This window comes from Diospyros lotus, chromosome 4 (assembly GCF_014633365.1).
Source record: "Diospyros lotus cultivar Yz01 chromosome 4, ASM1463336v1, whole genome shotgun sequence".
Classification (NCBI taxonomy): Eukaryota; Viridiplantae; Streptophyta; class Magnoliopsida; order Ericales; family Ebenaceae; genus Diospyros; species Diospyros lotus.
The window spans coordinates 22,840,635-22,858,959 of record NC_068341.1 but is presented as its reverse complement, the minus strand read 5'-3'; the positions used below and the strand labels follow the sequence as shown (position 1 = coordinate 22,858,959).

General features: G+C 32.6%; 2 protein-coding genes across 2 annotated transcripts; both read left to right on the top strand.

Annotated features, from left to right (window-relative positions):
* The first annotated feature begins 3,609 nt into the window (after nucleotides 1–3,609).
* LOC127799726 (uncharacterized) lies at nucleotides 3,610–5,280 on the top strand. The gene is made up of 3 exons (XM_052333949.1): nucleotides 3,610–3,735; nucleotides 4,093–4,552; nucleotides 4,676–5,280. Exons 1-3 carry the CDS (start codon nucleotides 3,610–3,612, stop codon nucleotides 5,278–5,280), a joined length of 1,191 nt encoding a protein of 396 aa, XP_052189909.1.
* Nucleotides 5,281–13,199: 7,919 nt separating this feature from the next.
* On the top strand, nucleotides 13,200–14,729 carry LOC127799725 (uncharacterized). The gene is made up of 3 exons (XM_052333948.1): nucleotides 13,200–13,824; nucleotides 13,969–14,031; nucleotides 14,206–14,729. Exons 1-3 carry the CDS (start codon nucleotides 13,200–13,202, stop codon nucleotides 14,727–14,729), a joined length of 1,212 nt encoding a protein of 403 aa, XP_052189908.1.
* The last annotated feature ends 3,596 nt before the right edge of the window (nucleotides 14,730–18,325 follow it).

Sequence of the window (18,325 nt, the reverse complement as noted above, 5' to 3'; positions counted from 1 at the left end):
TATCCACCACTCACATCCAAAGATCTTATTGGTCGGGATTACCTTGTATGCATAGCCACCTAAAGAAAAGGAACACCAATCGCCACAGGACCCACCATCAAGTATCAACTTCCATACCTGAAATGATGTTAAAACAAAGTGAGCCACAAGGCTCAGTAAGTACGATAGAATAATAGTAATAAGGCTGGGGATATATCTGTCACCCAGAATATACTTCACTAAATGTTGTGCTGTAAACGATAATGTTACATCATACCATGCACTAAGATATCCAGTTCTCAACATAAATATACTAATGCACATAATGGTCCTTGAGGCCCACATAAGAAATGCACAACCTGACACCCAAGTCCCGGTATACAAACCTGCTACAGCCATGACTAGCCAGCATAAGCCACATGAATTTGAGGCCCTCGTAACATAATCCACATATTGGAGTCCCCGAGTCATAGCTACTCGGAGCCGAGCTCCACTCATAGCTATTGAGGGTCAACTCCATGCCACGTTATAATGGAACCATGCAATGCAACAAATAATAAATGCAATGGCATAGTAAGCATTAACATGATACATTGACCCCCATAAGTTAGGTATCAGGCCATACTTCGCCCACATAGGAACACACATCTAATGTAATGCTTGTGCACCTAGACATTCTATGATGTATGTGTCTAAGCATACATAGCTTGTGTTTTCCCCAATGATGCAAGTCCAATCTCATGCAATATGTCACATAATAGCAAAGCCAGTCGACAGTGACCAAGCATCGGTCAACAATCCATGACCAAAAGCAATTGGCCAACAGTCGTCCTCGGCCTAGTTGACAATTCCCTCTAACATCACCAAATAGTTAACATTTTACCTCACCAGTCAATAGCTCTTATACCTTGTTACAACAACTCGCATATGCAGTCACCCATAACCATAACCAATCCCACTAATCCTCTAGGAACTTAATGCTAAACTGGTTCAGCATCATTCCTAAGGAAGTAAGGGCAACGCAAACCCCATAGGCATTTGGAAATAACAATCTCAAGGAATCTCTTATTTTGCTAAAAATCACAACCGAAGGAATCAGCCATATGGATTTAGAAAAAACGAAACAAAGCACACTCACAAACGAGATAAGTGAAGGAATAAAATACTTAAAACAAAAAGAACTTGCAAGTAAAGGAGGAGGAACTTGCAACTGAAAATAACAACAAAGTAAGAACTTACCTCTTAAATGAAAAAGAGGAAGGGAAACTTGCCTTAGCAAGAGCTTCTGAAGCTACATTAAAGATCAAATGGAGGAGACACCAAGCCCTCAGGTTGTTGCCTCCTTCTTCTCTTCTTTCTTTTCTTCTTCGCAAACCTTCTGGAAGCTCCACCAGCTACCCTTTTTTACCACCGTTAGCACATGCCACATCTCCCCGCCCCAAATCAGTCAAGACAGGGGCGGATGTAGGGGGTTGGCACGGGCTGAAGCCCATGCTAGCCCCAACTAAACAGTAATTTTACTATATATATATATAATAACCCAGCAGCCCAACCCCCTCTTCCCGCAATAGCCCAGCCCCCCATTTGCAACTAAACAATAATATATATATAGGTAGTCTAGCCCCTAACTAAATATTTCTTTGCTCCCAACTAAACATTATTATATATATATATATGTATAGTCCATGCAGCCCATCTCCCTCAATTGTCCCTTCGATTCGATGTGGCCGCCACCGCCAGAGCTCTCCAGACCACTGCTAGTTCATTCCTTTCACACACTACTGCCTGAAATGTCTCTTCAATGATTTAACCAAGAAGAAGAAGTGATGATAAATAAGAGTAAATCTGGTGTTCTACTTGAAATGTCTCACTCTCTTCCCCCGACCCCCCATTTTTCTCTCTCTTGTGAGCTGATTTTGCCTTCTCCGAATAGAGGCGCTTTCCTTCTCCGACGAAGGAGGTTGTCAGCTTGGCAGTGTCGCGGTGGTGACTGTGAGATCCTTGCTGTTTCTTCTCTCCAAACCGTTTCCACATAATCAAATCGAAGCCCATCAAGCTTGCTGGTGCACAAGGAAAGTTCTATTTCTCTAGGTAAGGAATATTTATTCATATTATTACATTTCAACATTTAATCATATTTATTCATATTTTTAGTAGTGGCAAAGAGTAAGCCTTGAATTCAACATTTATTAATTCATGTTAGTTCAATTTTTTGTATGTGTTCTTAAGATTATTCTTTATCTTGTTTTGACAGATTTGTTTTATATTATTACATTTTGTTGGACTAAAAGATGAAAAATTGAAACTGAGAGAACAAAAATATTTGCGGTGAAAAGAGTCAATTTTAACTATAAATGACTTTAAATACAAAAAAAAAGTTAATTAATGCATCCAAAAAATAAGCAACTAATTAAATGGAGCATGTTATTAATGGATTCTGTTTAGGATAAATTAATGGAGCATCTTGGTAGTGGCAAGGCACGTTTTCAACACATTTCAATAATTTTTTAATAATATACTAAATTATTTGTTCTATGAATTCTATTTAGGATAAATTATTTTATATTTCTTATTTTGTGGGGATTGCATAAAAACTCTTATAATTTAAAAATATTTTTAGAGAACCCTATATATGTATATATATTTTTGTTCAAACACTCTTTTATTTTTAATGAACTTAAGTAAACCCTAATAAAGTTAAATTAAATTTAATTAAAAATAAAGAATATAGGAATAATAAAAAATTAAATTAATTTAAATCTAAAAAACTCTTTGCTACTCTTTTATATTTTTGAATTGTTTTTTACTTGTTGTGTTATTAATGGATTGTTATTTTTTGTTTTCGATTTTTAGAATTTACAAATTAAAGGTTAACCCCTTCCCAAGAAAAGTAAGAATTTGTATTCGTTCTTTTCAAAAATAGATCAATCTAGTGAAATTGCAACTGTTGATGGATTGACCGAGGCACAACCTTCAATTCCTGTTGAACAAATTCCTCTAATTCCATCTCCAGAAATTGAACATCCTTTGTCCTCAACCCCTGAATTGCAACCATCTATAGCCATCGAACGAAATCCAGGAAAAAGAAAGCAATTATATGAACATCCTATTAATCTATGTGATGAGATTAGAGTGACATATCTAAAAGTTGGGCCTTATCAACCAAAACTTGTAGAGTATCTGAGGACAGAAGGAAAATCACAAGCTCGTCGTTTTCAGGAAAAATGGTTCAATCAGTTTCCTTGGTTGGAGTATTCGGTTATGATGGATAAGGCCTACTGTTTCTAGTACTTTCTTTTTCAAATTTGTGGTAATTTGTCCAACAGTTCAGCATTGGTCACTATTGGATATAACAAATGGAAGAGAATTAATGGTGGATCAAAATGTGCTTTTCTTACTTATGTTGGTTGATCAAATCATAATATGTGTGAGAGAAGAGCAAAAGATTTGATGAAACCATCTCAACATATTGACAAGGTGATGCATACCATGACGAGGGAAGAAGTTGAGAGACGTCGGTTGCGTGTGAAGACTTCATTTCGAAGTGTTTGATGGCTAGCATTTCAAGGTTGTGCCTTTAGAGGTCATGATGAATCTTCATCTTCATTGAATCGTGGGAATTTTATTGAGATGGTACAGTTTGCGGCAGAATCAAATCCAGAAATTGATAATGTTGTATTGCAAAATGCTCCACAAAATGCTCAATACATTGCTCCAAGTATTCAAAAAGAGATGTTGCACATTATGGCCAATAGAGTAAGAAGAATGATTCAGGAAGAAGTTGGGGATGAATGGTTTTGTATTCTTGTTGATGAAGCGCAAGATACATCTAATTGAGAGCAAATGGCAATAATCTTGAGGTTTGTGAATTGTCGAGGTATTTTGATAGAACGCTTCTTTCATATCAAAAGCGTTAGTAATACCACATCAACAAATCTAAAAAATGAGATATCCAATATTCTTGTTCAACACGAGCTTCAAGTGAAAAAAATGAGAGGGAAAGGGTATGATGGTGCTAGTAACATGCGTGGCACTTGGAATGGACTTCAGGTATTATTTCTTAGATATTGTCCATATGCATATTATGTTCACTGCTTTGCCCATCGATTACAGTTAACATTGATTTCTGCAGCTAGAGATGTTGATGTTATTTGGCAATTCTTTTCTCATTTGGACAATATTATCAATATTATCACTTCTTCTCCAAAACGCATTACTGAGTTGCAAGCTGCTCAAAGAAAAGAAGTTGAGCGTATGTTGGCTATTGGAGAACGTGAGTCAGGAAGTGGGGCCAATCAAGTGGGTAATTTGCAACAATCTGGATCTACTCGTTGGAGTTCTCATTATGACTCTACAAAGAGCTTGATAGACATGTACAACGCAACTTGCAAGGTGTTTGAGTATCTTAGTGTCCATTTTTTGAAGGGAAGATCTCGAGCTGAAACTATTGGTGCTTACAAACAATTAAAAAGTTTTGATTTTGTGTTCAGCTTGCATTTAATGCATAACATTATGAGAATCACTGATGTTCTTTGTCAAACACTTCAAAGGAAATCTCAAGATATCTTGGCTGGTATGAAATTTGTTTCTACAACAAGAACACTTCTTCAAAAATTGAGAGATGATGATTGGAAAGAATTTTTTTAGAAAGTGAAAAGCTTTTGCTCTAAGTATGATGTTGACATACCTGATCTAGATAGCTTTTATAAGGTTAGTCCTTGTTGTTTTCGTGATCAGATTATAGTGGAGCATCATTATCACTTTGATGTTTTCAATGAAACAATAGATTTTATATTGATGGAGTTAAATACAAGATTTAATGATACATTAGTAGAGCTTCTCTCTCTCAGTGCAACTTTAGATCCCAGAAACTCATTTGAATCATTTAACAGTCGTGATATTTGTACACTTGTAGAAAAATTCTTTCCTGAAGATTTTTCACGACAAGACATTTGTGATTTGGAATATGAGCTGCAACATTACGAGCTAGATATGAAGAGTGATCCTTGTTTTCAAGTTTCTACACTTGTTGAGTTATGTTGTATTTTGTTTGAGAGTGGAAGGTCGGAGACTTATATTACGGTGATTAAGTTGTTTCGTCTTATATTGACTTTACCTGTTTCTACTGCGACTACTGAGCGAGCATTTTCACCAATGAAACATGTGAAGATAGAACTTCATAGCAAAATGGAGGATGACTTTCTTTCTGATTGTATGATACTCAACATTGAATGGGAACTTGCTGAGAAAATAGATCTAAATTCTATTGTAAATGAATTTTATGTTTCAAAATCTCGTTGAGAATAACTTCAAATTAAATAAAAATAACTTTTATTATATATGAATTTATTACATTAATTTTCTTAATTTTCAATTCTTGCGCTTGAAATTCTTGGATCCGCCTTGAGTCGAGATATATATATACAAATATTACGCACACAATTGACGGACGAAGCAGGGAGAATGGAGAACGGCCACAGGATTTTTTGGGAAGAAGGACGCATGCCCAGCGCTGCCCGAAAAAAATCGAGAGAGGAAGATAGCCCATGTTCGTCCCACGCACTTCCGAACTTGAACGAAGAAGACGCACACCACACTACTTCCACTTTCCTATATTTCAATCCCAATGTATGATATTCCATTTCTTATATATCTATATAATAAAACACAAGGGTTTTTGAAAATATATACATTTTAATGGCTAAGATTTATTTTTGTTAGATGAATGGTTGAGATCAGATGTTTCCATTTTTTTCCCGCCCACTGCAGTCACTTCCCCCCCTCCCTCTCTCTCTCGCCCAGTTACTTCCCCTTTGTTTCTCACTTATTATCACACTCTCCCTCTCTCTTTCTCTCACCCACCCGCCTCCCTCAATCACTCCCTCTCTTTCTCTCTCTCTCCCTTACTCTTCCTCCCACCCACCTCGCGAGTAGCTCTCCATCAGGCAGCAGGTAGCTCTTCATCGCGGCCTCCTCACTGCTCGCCGCCTCCAGCTCCATCGACTCCACATGTACGCCTCCAGCTCCGTCGCCTCCATATTTTGTGTGTGTGTGTGTGTGTATGTCTATGTGTGCATGTGTATGTATTTACATTATGTTGTGTGTGTGTGTGTGTGTTTATTTACATTCTGCTGTGTGTATCTATATAAAATGTATATTTGTGTATTTACATTCTGCTGTGTTTATTTACATTCTGCTGTATTTACATTCTGTTGTGTGGTGTATATCTTCACGAAAGCTCCCTCAAGAAGCTCTGTTAAATACATAAAGCTCCCTCAAGAAGCTTAAAGGAGGAATCTGCTGTGTTTAATATATATAGTTATATTATATATGCAATGCAGCACTCTGTCGTGCTTGCATATAATAACTATATAACTATATATATATAGCAGAATGTATATATGCAAGCACGACATATAATAACTATATAGCAGAATGTATATATGCAATAACTATATAATAACTATATATATAGCAGAAGCACTCCAGTGCATATATATATGTATATATATATATATGTATGTATGTAGTTTCCCAGTGTGCGTCTTCTTCTTCCTCCAATTTTTGTGTGTGTATTTACATGCTCTGTGTGTGTATTTTGTGTGTGTGCGTATAACTGTTATATATTATAAAATATGTATACACGTATGAAATGCTGTAACTGTTGTATAGATGTGTATATATTATACACATTATAATTTTAACAAAAGAAATTTTATACACATTGTAGCAAAATTTTATACGCATTGTATATGCGTTGTGTGTCTGTGTGTGTATCTAATGTAAAATTTTGTACCCATTTTGTGTGGCTGTGTATACACATTATAGCAACATTACTTGCACTAGAAAGTCAAATCGAACCAAACAAGTAATTTTGGTTGATGTAATTCAATTATTTTAATTTAATTGAAATGTGATTCACCCCTCTATTAACGTAAAAAGACACTAAATAAAAATAAATACGGAGCTAAGTTTATGAATGAAAAAATGGTTGTAACAAAATATGGTAATGTAATTTTTATGAGAAAGATGTGTTTCTGAAAATCTTAAAACCACTTAATTGTGCAATTTATGTTAATTTTAACATTAAGTGGTGTTTATAGTAATGTTATATCACATTAATTTTATTAACAAAATTTGATAAAGAATTAAAAGAGACTAAATTATACTAAAAATTAAAGTTTAATTAATTATGATGATAAAAATTCAAAAAACAAATAATATAATTTACTCACAATTCTTAGCTTGGGTTGGCCCACAACAAAAAAATAAAGCCCAAATTGTAGTGAATCATTCTTTAAAACATCTATTCTATATGGTATTCTCATTGTTAAAGAAAGTCATAACTTAAAACATAATCCAAAAATTATACATTTTTATTTCTTGTAACTGAAAATACTTCAAGCAGAAAAAAACAACCTTACCTATAATGACAAATGTTAAAAACAATCATACTAAAATCCAAAAATACAGCCTTACCTATTAAAAAGAAGGATCTTGCCTTAATCCCAAGATCAAGTGAAGATTACAAAGACTATTGGTACCGTTTTTTCCTTCACCCAACAAAGGCTACTGGATTGTTGGGTACACTATTAATCCATATTAATTAGGGTGATAATTGAGAATTTGGTTTATATGATTGATGATTACCTCATGATCCCAATAAGTGCATAAATTTGGTTTATTTCTGTGTGTGTGTATAGGGACCGTATATTTTTAGTCATTCAATCTCACTTGAAATAAAGATGGGACCAAAAGCATAACATTCCATTATTAAGCATAGGGAATTATGTCCCATTCAAATCAGCATTCATATATGTAATATCTATCATAATCATAGCGATCATGTTACAAGTCCCGTGTATATGTGTGTATTTTGTAGTCATTTTACGTGTGTTGTAGTCATTTTATATGTATTTTGTGCATTTTTTTAGAATAGGTGTGTTGTACTCTAAAAGGGAGTTTGTATGTATTTTAATATTTTAATATAATTATACAGAGACCCAACACAGAGCTTGTCACTGCTTGGGTGGCCCAACTCGCTTGGGCTTGGCGTGGCCCAACACAATCATGTAAAATAATTATGAATACGAATTCATAATGTAAAATAATAAATACAAATTCATAATAATTTAGTAATAATTTATAATAATTTGTAAAATGAAATTAACAATTTCGGTAATGGGCCATTTGATCTAATTCAATTAAAATGAATGAAAATTGTTTAATTAAGTATCTTGGTCAAAGGTAATATATTTCATCTCACCCATTCATATACATTTCCATGTAATATAGCTTTAGTTTTAATTGAGATTTTTTTATATTAATTTTAATAATAAATTAAATTTGAATTGTAAATTAGTGTTGTGTCTATGTGTATTAATTTTAATAATAAATTAAATTTAAATTATAAATTAGTGTCATGTCTATGTGTATCCATGTAAAAATTGTAAATTGTAATTTTTGTCATCTTTCTAAAGAAAGGAAATTTAGTATTGGAAGCACCAAAAAATATAACAAAAGAAAAAAATATTATGACATTGGGTACACTTTTATTCAAACATTTATTCAAAAATTTTAATTTTAACAATTTCTAACATTGGGTACAATTGAGTTGGATTCAAATATATACAATTTTATTTTTTAAAAATTTTATGGGACGAAAATGAGTTGGATCCAATTATATAATTTTATGAGCAAATTTTTTTCATATGTGTTTACTAGGAATAACCCATGCCTTCAGGCACGATGCAACTAAAAAAAAATTATGTAGGACCCACTCAAATAAAATTATGTGTTTATTTTTTTATATATAATTATAACTTATTTAAGTTTCTCTCAAAAAAATTATAACTCAATTGAGATAATCCATGCTTAAAGTCAAAAACTATAACTCATAGGAGTATTGTAAATTTAAATTAAACAATTAAAAACAATCTCTTCATGGAATAAAGGTGAAAACTTCAAGACAAAAACCAAATAAATCCTTTATCAAGACTCAATTTGCTCGGAAGCCCATTTAACCCAACATCAATGGTAATTTCATGTACCTGAACATAATAAATGCTATTTTATTTTTAATTTTATAAAAAATAATTTGGTGTAAAAAATTAGGGTCATCATCTTCCTTAATTTTAGTTTCCAATTATTGCTTTTGGACTTTCCAAGTGATAATTATTCACCAGGTTTTGATTTCATTTCTATAAAATTCTGCTCCGATTTTAATTTTATCATTTTAATGTGATTGTTAAAATACATTTATTCTAAACATTAGGTTGGTCTTTTATCATTTTAATTTATATTTTTTTTCTTCTCCTCATCATCTATTCTATCCGTGGTAGTTATTTATATTAAATAAAATATTTAATTTTATTATCTGATTTGGTAGCAACTGATTTGTTTTTTAGGTTAAAGTGTAATAGTTATGGACAATATTACTATTTTTGGTCAAGTAAGTTTTTTTTTTCTTCATATAAATTTAATAATGTAAGGCCTATTTTTTTTAAAAAAATACTTATGATATCTAATTTTTTTCCTCATACTTTACAAGAGGATGGAGATTTACACCGAACCGTAATATCGATTTCGTTTACTAATTTTTTTTATTTATGTGTATAAAGTTTTATTTATCACTCTAAAGTGTTTACATGTATAGGTTCGATTTCTTCAAGAAAGAAATGTTAATGTTGTTATTCGCGATGAACGTGATCTTAATATTATTCGCATTCGTGAGGTAAGTCTAAAAGTCACTTCAACATTGGACATGCATTTTCTTATCATTTAATTTTTTTTTATAAATATAGTCTACTTTTTTTATTATTATAGGCAAAGGCAAAGGAAAAAGAAAAGGCTACCTCTTCTGGTAAAGGGAAGAAAAATGTTTATACCGTAGTATGGTTTCTCAACAATTTTTAAAAGTTTCTTTTTCAAATATTGTCATATAAAGTTTTTTAGGAATTTAGTGTCATATACTCTTTTTTATGTATATTTTTAAAATCTTTTTTTTTTCAAATATTTAATTTGAATTTTGTTTTTCTGAAGCATGTTAAAGTAAGCATTAAAAATAAGAGAAGAAAACGAATATATGATGAAAAAGAAACTACATTTTTTTAATTTTTTTTTATAAGAAGTTCTTAAGGAAAAATAAGAAAAGTGAAAAGGAAAGTAGAAAACATTATACGCTAAAGAGATGGGTAGTAAGTTTGTAGTTTTGTGTGCTTAATATGTATAGTGACTTTTCATTAATATATGTACTGGTTCTTATGTGACTAACAACTCAACGGAGTGAAGAAGAAAAGTTAGTTAAAAGGAAGAAAAAATACATGATGAAAGGGAAGCAAGAAGGGATAATCTTCACATTTTATTCTCATTTTATGCATACAGTGATAATGTGTTATCAAAAGCTGCATTAGCCCAGCGTCTGCGACTAGAATGAGAAATATCAAAGAAATGTATTAACCCAAGACAATCTTCTTTAACACGAAATATTGGTGTGGTCATTCGTGATGAGCACTGCCTTAATGTTATATGTGTTCATACGGTAAGTACAAACATTGTGTTTGCGTGGTAAATACAGATGGCTCTTTTTGACAAGAGAATGACAAATGTATGTCAGGTGATATCAGTGCATAAAATTAATTTGTTGTTTTGTGTTATTTTTATAGAATGATTGTAATATATTTTCCTGTAACTTGCTATTATTTGTATGTGTTTTTCAAATTTATTTATTTTTATTTTGCATGGATACATGTGCATTATAATATAAATATAATGTACCATCCATAAGTTGTTACTTATATGAAAAAATAATAGCAAAAAAAAAAAAAATGCATGAAGAAAGAAAGAAACAAAGAAGATAGTTTCATTTTGCACCAATGATAAAATATTTTCATTTTAGGCAAAAAATGATAATATAATATGAAAAGCTGCATTGGCCCAACGTGCAAGGCGAGAGCGTGAAAAAAATCACAAGTCATACTTTGAAATTCACCGCTTGCAACGAGAACAAGAGGGAATAGAAGAATGTGTTCAATTAAGACAACATTTTTTAACACCAATTCGTCGCGATCGCACTCGCTTGGAGTTGGAAACAATAAATGAAGATTCTCATTTGGCACAAAAATGAACAATGGTTACCCATCAGTCTACACGTTCGTTTTTTATGCCAAGCACATCTTTGGCTCCACAAAAGAACTGGTAAACTACTGTGTATAATCTTGAAATACATATTTTTACTCATACCGTTTTGTTTTACAAATTTTTATTTATACACAAATATTCGTAGGTCTACTTCTATAAATCGATTTCTTCAAGAAGATCTATGTTCTGATGATGAATTAGAAGGTATACCTATAAGTACATCAATTGATGCTCGGGCACACAAAGATTCTTGTCGCCATTATCTTGGCAAAATGGATGTATTATGTCCTTATTGTTCATCCTTACATTGGATGGATGAAAAATTGACAAAATCATCTGTGAAGCGTCCCTTATTTGGAACTTGCTGTTTGGAAGGAAAGATTAGGCTTCCTTTACTTATTACACCTCATCCACCACTTCAGGTGTTGTATGATGGGAATAATGAGCAATCAAAATCCTTTCGAAGTTATACTCAAGTGTACAATGCGGCCAATGCTTTTACGAGTCTTGGTGCTACATTGGATCCTAGAGTACTTAGTGGAAGGGGCCCTACATCATTCACAATTCATGGGGAATTGCTACATCGAACAGGATCGCTACAACCACAACTAGGGTAGGATGCGAGTTATGCTCAACTGTATATCTATGACCCTAATTTAGCTTTAGAAATTCGTAATCGTAGAAATCCTAACTTGAGAAGGGATGTTCTCAAAACTATTCAGGATAGTTTGTTGCAAGTCAATGCATTTGTAGATAAATTTCGCCAGGCTCATGCCATTTTACATCAATTGGACTCGGCATGACACAATCTACCTGCTCATCTTCATTATAATTCAAGAACTGATCGACGTCGATATAACCTACCAACCGTAGATGAGATTGCGATTGTAATATCGGGTGATGGAACAAAGGCAAGTGGAATGAGAGATATGATCTTACATTTTCGAGGAAATAATGAGTTGATGCAAATTAATGAATGTCACCCAGCATACTTGCCATTACATTACGTTCTATTATTTCCATATGGTGAGCTTGGATGGGAACCTGAGTTGAAATTGTGGAATGTTCAGTATGATCGACCTTCAACTGATCAACTTACTCAAATGGATTTTTATAGTTATCGTTTGTTTGAACGACCCACAGAGTATTCAACAATTTTGAGAGGTGGGAAACTATTTTAAGAGTTTTTGGTAGATGCTTGGGCTGCAACTGAGCAAAATCGATTGACATACTACAAGCTTAATCAAGGAAAACTTCGGGCTGAGCTTTACCAAGAGTTGTCAGATATGGATCCAGATTATGTGCGACCTGGTCAAATTAGTCAAAGGTTTGTTTTTCCATCTTCATTTACTAGTAGTCCTAGACATATGTTTGAAATCTTTCGAGATTCAATGGCTATCATGTGATACAACCAACACCCAGATATTTTTCTTACCATGACTGCAAATCCCAACTGGCCAGAAATTACTTCAGCGTTACTACCACTTCAAAAACCGATTGATCGTCCTGATTTAATTGCCCGTGTTTTTGAGTTGAAGAGAAAATATTTGATGAAGGTGATAGAAACAAATAAAGTGTTTGGGTATAAAGTTGCACATGTTTTTATAATTGAATTCAAAAAACGAGGCCTCCCTCATATGCATGCACTTTTATTTCTTAAGGGTCCAGACAAAATTCGGACATGTGCTCAAGTAGACAAATTGGTCTGTGTAGAATTTCCAGACCCAAAAGATGATCTTATGCTTTTTGAAACTATCAAATGTTGTATGATACATGGACCGTGTGGTGCTTGAAATCCGCAAGCACCATGTATGGAAAATGGTAGATGCACTAAGAGATACCCTCGAGTTTTCACAGAAACAACAGCTATGGATCAAGATGGATACCCTATCTATCGTCGTCGCAATAATGGTCAAGTACATACTGTGAGGGGGCAAAAAGTTGATAACAGGGATGTCGTACCATACAATACATATCTTTCTAAACTTTTCATCTGTCATATAAATGTGGAAGTTTGTGCCTGGATGAGATGTGTCAAGTATATACATAAGTACATTTATAAGGGTTATGATCGTACAACAATGGTGTTAGGAATGATAAATGAGATTCAACAACATCTTGATGCAAGGTATATTGGACCTCCAGAAGCTGCTTGGCGAATATTTGGTCATCATTTGCATGCAGAGATGCCAACAGTTGTACGATTGGCACTTCATTTACCTGGAATGCATCGCGTTGTTTTTAACCCAGAAGAGTCATTAGAAACGATTCAATCCAGAGCTGGTCAACAAATGTCAACTCTTATTGGCTTTTTTGCATATTGTGCTAGCAGTGAAGAAGAATGTCCATTCACTTATCAAGAATTTCCACAGCATTATGTTTGGCTCAAGTCGGAAAAGAGATGGAAATCAAGAGAAAGGGGATATGCAATTGGTAGAATGTACTTTGCTAGCCCTAATTGTGGTGAAAGATTTTATCTGCGTTTGTTATTAACCGTTGTCAAAGGACCAAAGTCGTTTCAGTCTTTACGCACGGTCGATAATGTTGTGCACGATACATTTAAATTAGCATGTGTTGCAATGGGGCTTTTAGAAGATGATAAAGAATGGATACAATGCTTGAAAGAGGCTGCAGTTATGAAAACTGGATATCAATTGAGGAGATTGTTTAGTATTATTCTCACCCAGTGCTCTCCACTAAATCCATGTGAATTATGGAATCAATTCTCAACACATATGTGTGATGACCTTGCACATAAGATTCGTACATTATTTGCCATTTCTAACCCAACTGAGGCTTAAATTAAAGATTATGGTCTCTATCTTTTGAATCAAATGCTTCATGAATCAGGCAAAAGTTTAATTGACTTCTCACCCATGCCACAACCTACTGCAAATTGGAGTGCAGTAGTTGGTAATTGATTGATATTCGAACATCAACAACTGCAGAGTGAGGCACAACAGACAGATCCACAAATTACTATTGATTGTCTCAACAATGGACAGCGGAATGCTTATAACACAATCACTTCTTCAGTTTTTCAAAATAAAGGAACTATTTTCTTTCTGAATGGGGGTGCTGGAACAGGGAAAACATTTCTGTACAATACAATTGCATTAAAATGTCGCAACCTTGGGTATATCGTTGTTACTGTGACTTCATCTGGAATTGCATCATTGTTACTGGTAGGAGGTCGCACTGCACATTCAACATTTTCCATTCCATTAGATGTCTTGGACAATTCGAATTGTGGGCTTAGCAAACAATCATTACAAGCTGAGTTATTTAGAGAAACAAAACTCATAATTTGGGTTAAAGTTCCTATGCAACATAGACATTGTGTTGAGGCGGTTGATCGTACATTGAGGGATATTTGTGATAGTAAAAAGCCATTTGGGGGTATTATTGTTGTTCTTGGTGGAGACTTTCGACAAATCTTACAAGTTATACCCAAAGGAGTTCGTGAGCAAATTGTGAATGCATCATTAAGACACTCTGTTCTATGGAAACATATACATATCTTAACTTTGGATTTGAATATGCGCTTGAATCGTGAAGGCCATAAAAATGCTAATTTTGCAAATTTCTTGATGGAGGTAACACTACTTTAACTTTTTTGCTTATTATATAGATTATAATTTTAAATTAATAAATTGTGTTTACACTATTAATTTTTTATTGATTTCACTTTTTTTAGATTGGGACTAATCCTCAAGAAATCGTTAACCTCCCATCAACAATACACAAATGTCAAGATTTGAATGAATTACTCTCTACAGTTTACCCACAGTTGAATATGATAGAGACATCAACTCCAATATTTTTAACCGAACGCACAATTTTGTCTACGCGTAATGATGATGTTAGTGAGATTAATACTATTGCGTTGAATATCTTTTCACGGAGATTATGTACTTATCTTGCAGCAGATAAAATGTCTGAAGATAATGAAATTGATCCTACCATTACAAATAGATATCCTAATGAATATTTAAATTCATTAGATCCTTCTGGGCTTCCAATTTTTAAGTTAGAGTTGAAAGTGGGTTGTCCTATAATATTGTTGAGAAACATTGCACCGAAAGATGGACTATGTAATGGTACAAGATTGATGGTTACTAGGTGCGACACTCGCATAATTGAAGCTCAAATTTTAACTGGAGAAAAGTTTGGTAATTTGGCATTCATATCAAGGATATCTTTAACACCATCTTCTTCAGAAATGCCTTTTCAAATGACAAGACGTCAATTTCTAGTTCGATTGGCATATGCCTTGACCATTAATAAATCTCAAGGACAATCTGTTCAATTTGTTGGGGTTGATTTGCGCATGCCAGTGTTTAGCCATGGGCAATTATATGTGGCATTGTCCAGATGTACATCATTTGATCGTATAAGTATTCTCCTCGCTAAAGATAGTTTGGATTCTACTACAAATATTGTTTATCCTGAAGTGTTGTTATAGTGTTCTACTATTATAAATTAAATCACATGTTATCAAAAGGTAACCATGTACATTTATTTCTATTGATTATATAACTTTTTATATAATTTTAATCTAATAATAATTTGAAATATTGACTTTTGTAGGATTGGATCGAAAAATTTATGGAGCTTAAAAGGAGAAATACGACTAGCTTGCTTCGATGGGGATGTAATAAGGTAATTTCAATCTGAAAGTATTTTGATATATGTATATTTTCAATAAATGTACTAATCTATATTTTTTTTGTTTCCACAAATTACTAGATTATTGTGCATATTCCTCATTGGGGATACATACAAGTTGATACAAAGACTTTTTGGAAAGTAATGAGGAGAAAGTTTGGGTGAACACATATTTAAAAACATGTTATTGAAAGATCTTTTGTAAATCATACATATTTTGGAAAGATTTAACCCACTTTTTGTAAGGTTTTAACCCACTCTTTTGATGTATGACAATATAATACTTATTTTTCTTATATAGTTATAATTTGATGTCAGTAGTACAGAATTCAAGCTGAGTTCAGTGTTTGATTATTTCACGTTCAAATTTAATGTTTAATTTTTTTTTAGTTGCATCGTGCCTAAAGGCACGAGTTATTCCTAGTATATATATATAATAGCTATGCACAACAGCTTCACGTGGAGGCCATTCTACCTACCCAACCTACCCAATTCCAATCATATAATATAACATTTATTATACATATATATATATATATAGCAATGCACGCTGCTCCCTCTCTCTCTCTCTCTTTATTTGAATAATAAATATATATATATATATCATGCGTATTATGTGTACAGCTCGGCACCTTCCCAATTTCAATCACTCAAATCTGTATCTCCTTCTCAATCCTTCCCAGGCTCATAATGCCCGTCTGCCGGCCCTCACTTCGTTGTCTCCTGCCTTTGACTTTTCAATGGAAGCTTCAATCTTCTCCAGGAAGTTAATTTTTCCTTACTTAAACTTTGTGTAAACATATTTTTCTTATTTTTAAATGAAAGCTTCCTTAAAAAAGCACAAAGTTAATATTCATATTTTTAAATGAATTCGATTCTTTATGTAAAATCCATATAAACTCACTTTAAATAAGAAAAATAGCACAAAATTAATATTAAAATTAGATAAAAAAAAATATAAAATTAAGCACCATCAATGCTATAAAGTGCTAGGTTGGGCAATTCTAAGAGGTTCGTATACCTTCTATTTAAAGGCACACTTATGATAAATTGCATATAGTTTTATATCTCAAAGCATCTATGCTATATGCTTATTATTCATTTATCACAATAACTCACACTAATGTGTTCAAAGAAAACCTGCACTATAAAAAAATCAACATTTAGTGACGGTTTTCAAAACTGCCGCTAAGTCAGCTGTCGCGGAGCGTTTAGCGGTGGCTTTTAGCAACCGCTGGAATAACCGCCGCTAATTATATTTTTTGAGGCGGTTTAAAAAATCGTAGCAAAATAAGTGATTTAGCGATGGTTTTTATAATATTTAGTGGTAGTTTTGAAATCGTAGCAAAACATTTAAAAAAAATTACATTTTTAATTTTAGTGGCGGTTTCAAAACCGCCACGAAAATTAATAAAAAAAAAATTAAAATTTTAATTTTAGCAGTGGTTTCAAAATAGCTGCAAAATTTAAAAATTCAATTTTTTAATTGTCAGGTCCGCGCGCAAGTGTGGCTAGCCTGGCCTTAGCGCGTGTGCTGGCTTGTGCGCGCGTCACGTGGCGATGTTGGAAATTAAATGCCAGCACCTTCCCCTCCCCAGGTTTCGAACGCAGGATCTCAAGTCGCGCGAACCGCTCAATCTGCGAAGCCCCTTGACATATATGCACATATATATATATATTATATACTAATCTAATAACTAATTTTTGGAATTATATTTTATATTTTTTAATATATATTAAAAATATTTATTAATTGATTATTTTTTTAAAAGAATAATGGAATAAATTAAAAATAAATTAATTGAGTTAAATTAAATAAATTAATTGATTAAAAAAAAGAAGATTTTATATATATTTTAAAAATTATTAAAATTTTGTTAAATTTATTTTTATTTTTTAATTAAATTTTTAATGAATTTTGCTATTAATTTAAATTCAATTTTAAATTTATTTTTAAGATTTTATATTTGTTTTTATTAATTTAATTTTTAATTATTTTCTTAATCAAAATTTAATTTTTTTAATGAATTTTGTGGCATTTATAAAAACTACCGCAAATGTTAATTTAATTTTAATTTTAAATTATTTAATTTTTTTTTAATTTAGCTGCGGTTTTCGAAAACCGTAGCTAAAATTAATTTTTTAATGAATTTTGCGACAGTTTTTGAAAATCACTGCAAATATTATTTTAATTTTAATTTTGAATTATTTAATTTTTTTGAATTTAGCGACTTTTTTCTCAAAAACTGTCGAGAAATTGAATTTAATTTTTTAATTATTTTTAAAATTTAGCGACTATTTTTTAGAAACCGCCGCAAAATTAAATGTTTTACTAAATTTTGCTGCGGTTCTATGAAATCACCGCAAAATTTTTAAAAAATTGCGGCAAAAAACATAGTTTGCGACAGTTTTGAAATCGCCGCAAAACACCATGTTTTGCGGCGATTTTTAAAACCGTCGTAAAAAAATCGTCGCAAAAAATCAATTTTTTTATAGTGTTGGCCTTCCCTCACTTATAAATTGGGAAGCCAATGTTATC

Coding starts and splice junctions, on each gene's coding strand:
- LOC127799726 (XM_052333949.1), top strand. CDS start 3,610: ATGGTACAGTTTGCGGCAGAATCAAATCCAGAAATTGATAATGTTGTA. Junction 3,736..4,092: donor TGCACATTATGGCCAATAGA/GTAAGAAGAATG, acceptor CATCGATTACAG/TTAACATTGATTTCTGCAGC. Junction 4,553..4,675: donor ATCTCAAGATATCTTGGCTG/GTATGAAATTTG, acceptor TACCTGATCTAG/ATAGCTTTTATAAGGTTAGT.
- LOC127799725 (XM_052333948.1), top strand. CDS start 13,200: ATGGTGTTAGGAATGATAAATGAGATTCAACAACATCTTGATGCAAGG. Junction 13,825..13,968: donor GTGCTCTCCACTAAATCCAT/GTGAATTATGGA, acceptor TTCATGAATCAG/GCAAAAGTTTAATTGACTTC. Junction 14,032..14,205: donor AAATTGGAGTGCAGTAGTTG/GTAATTGATTGA, acceptor GTGCTGGAACAG/GGAAAACATTTCTGTACAAT.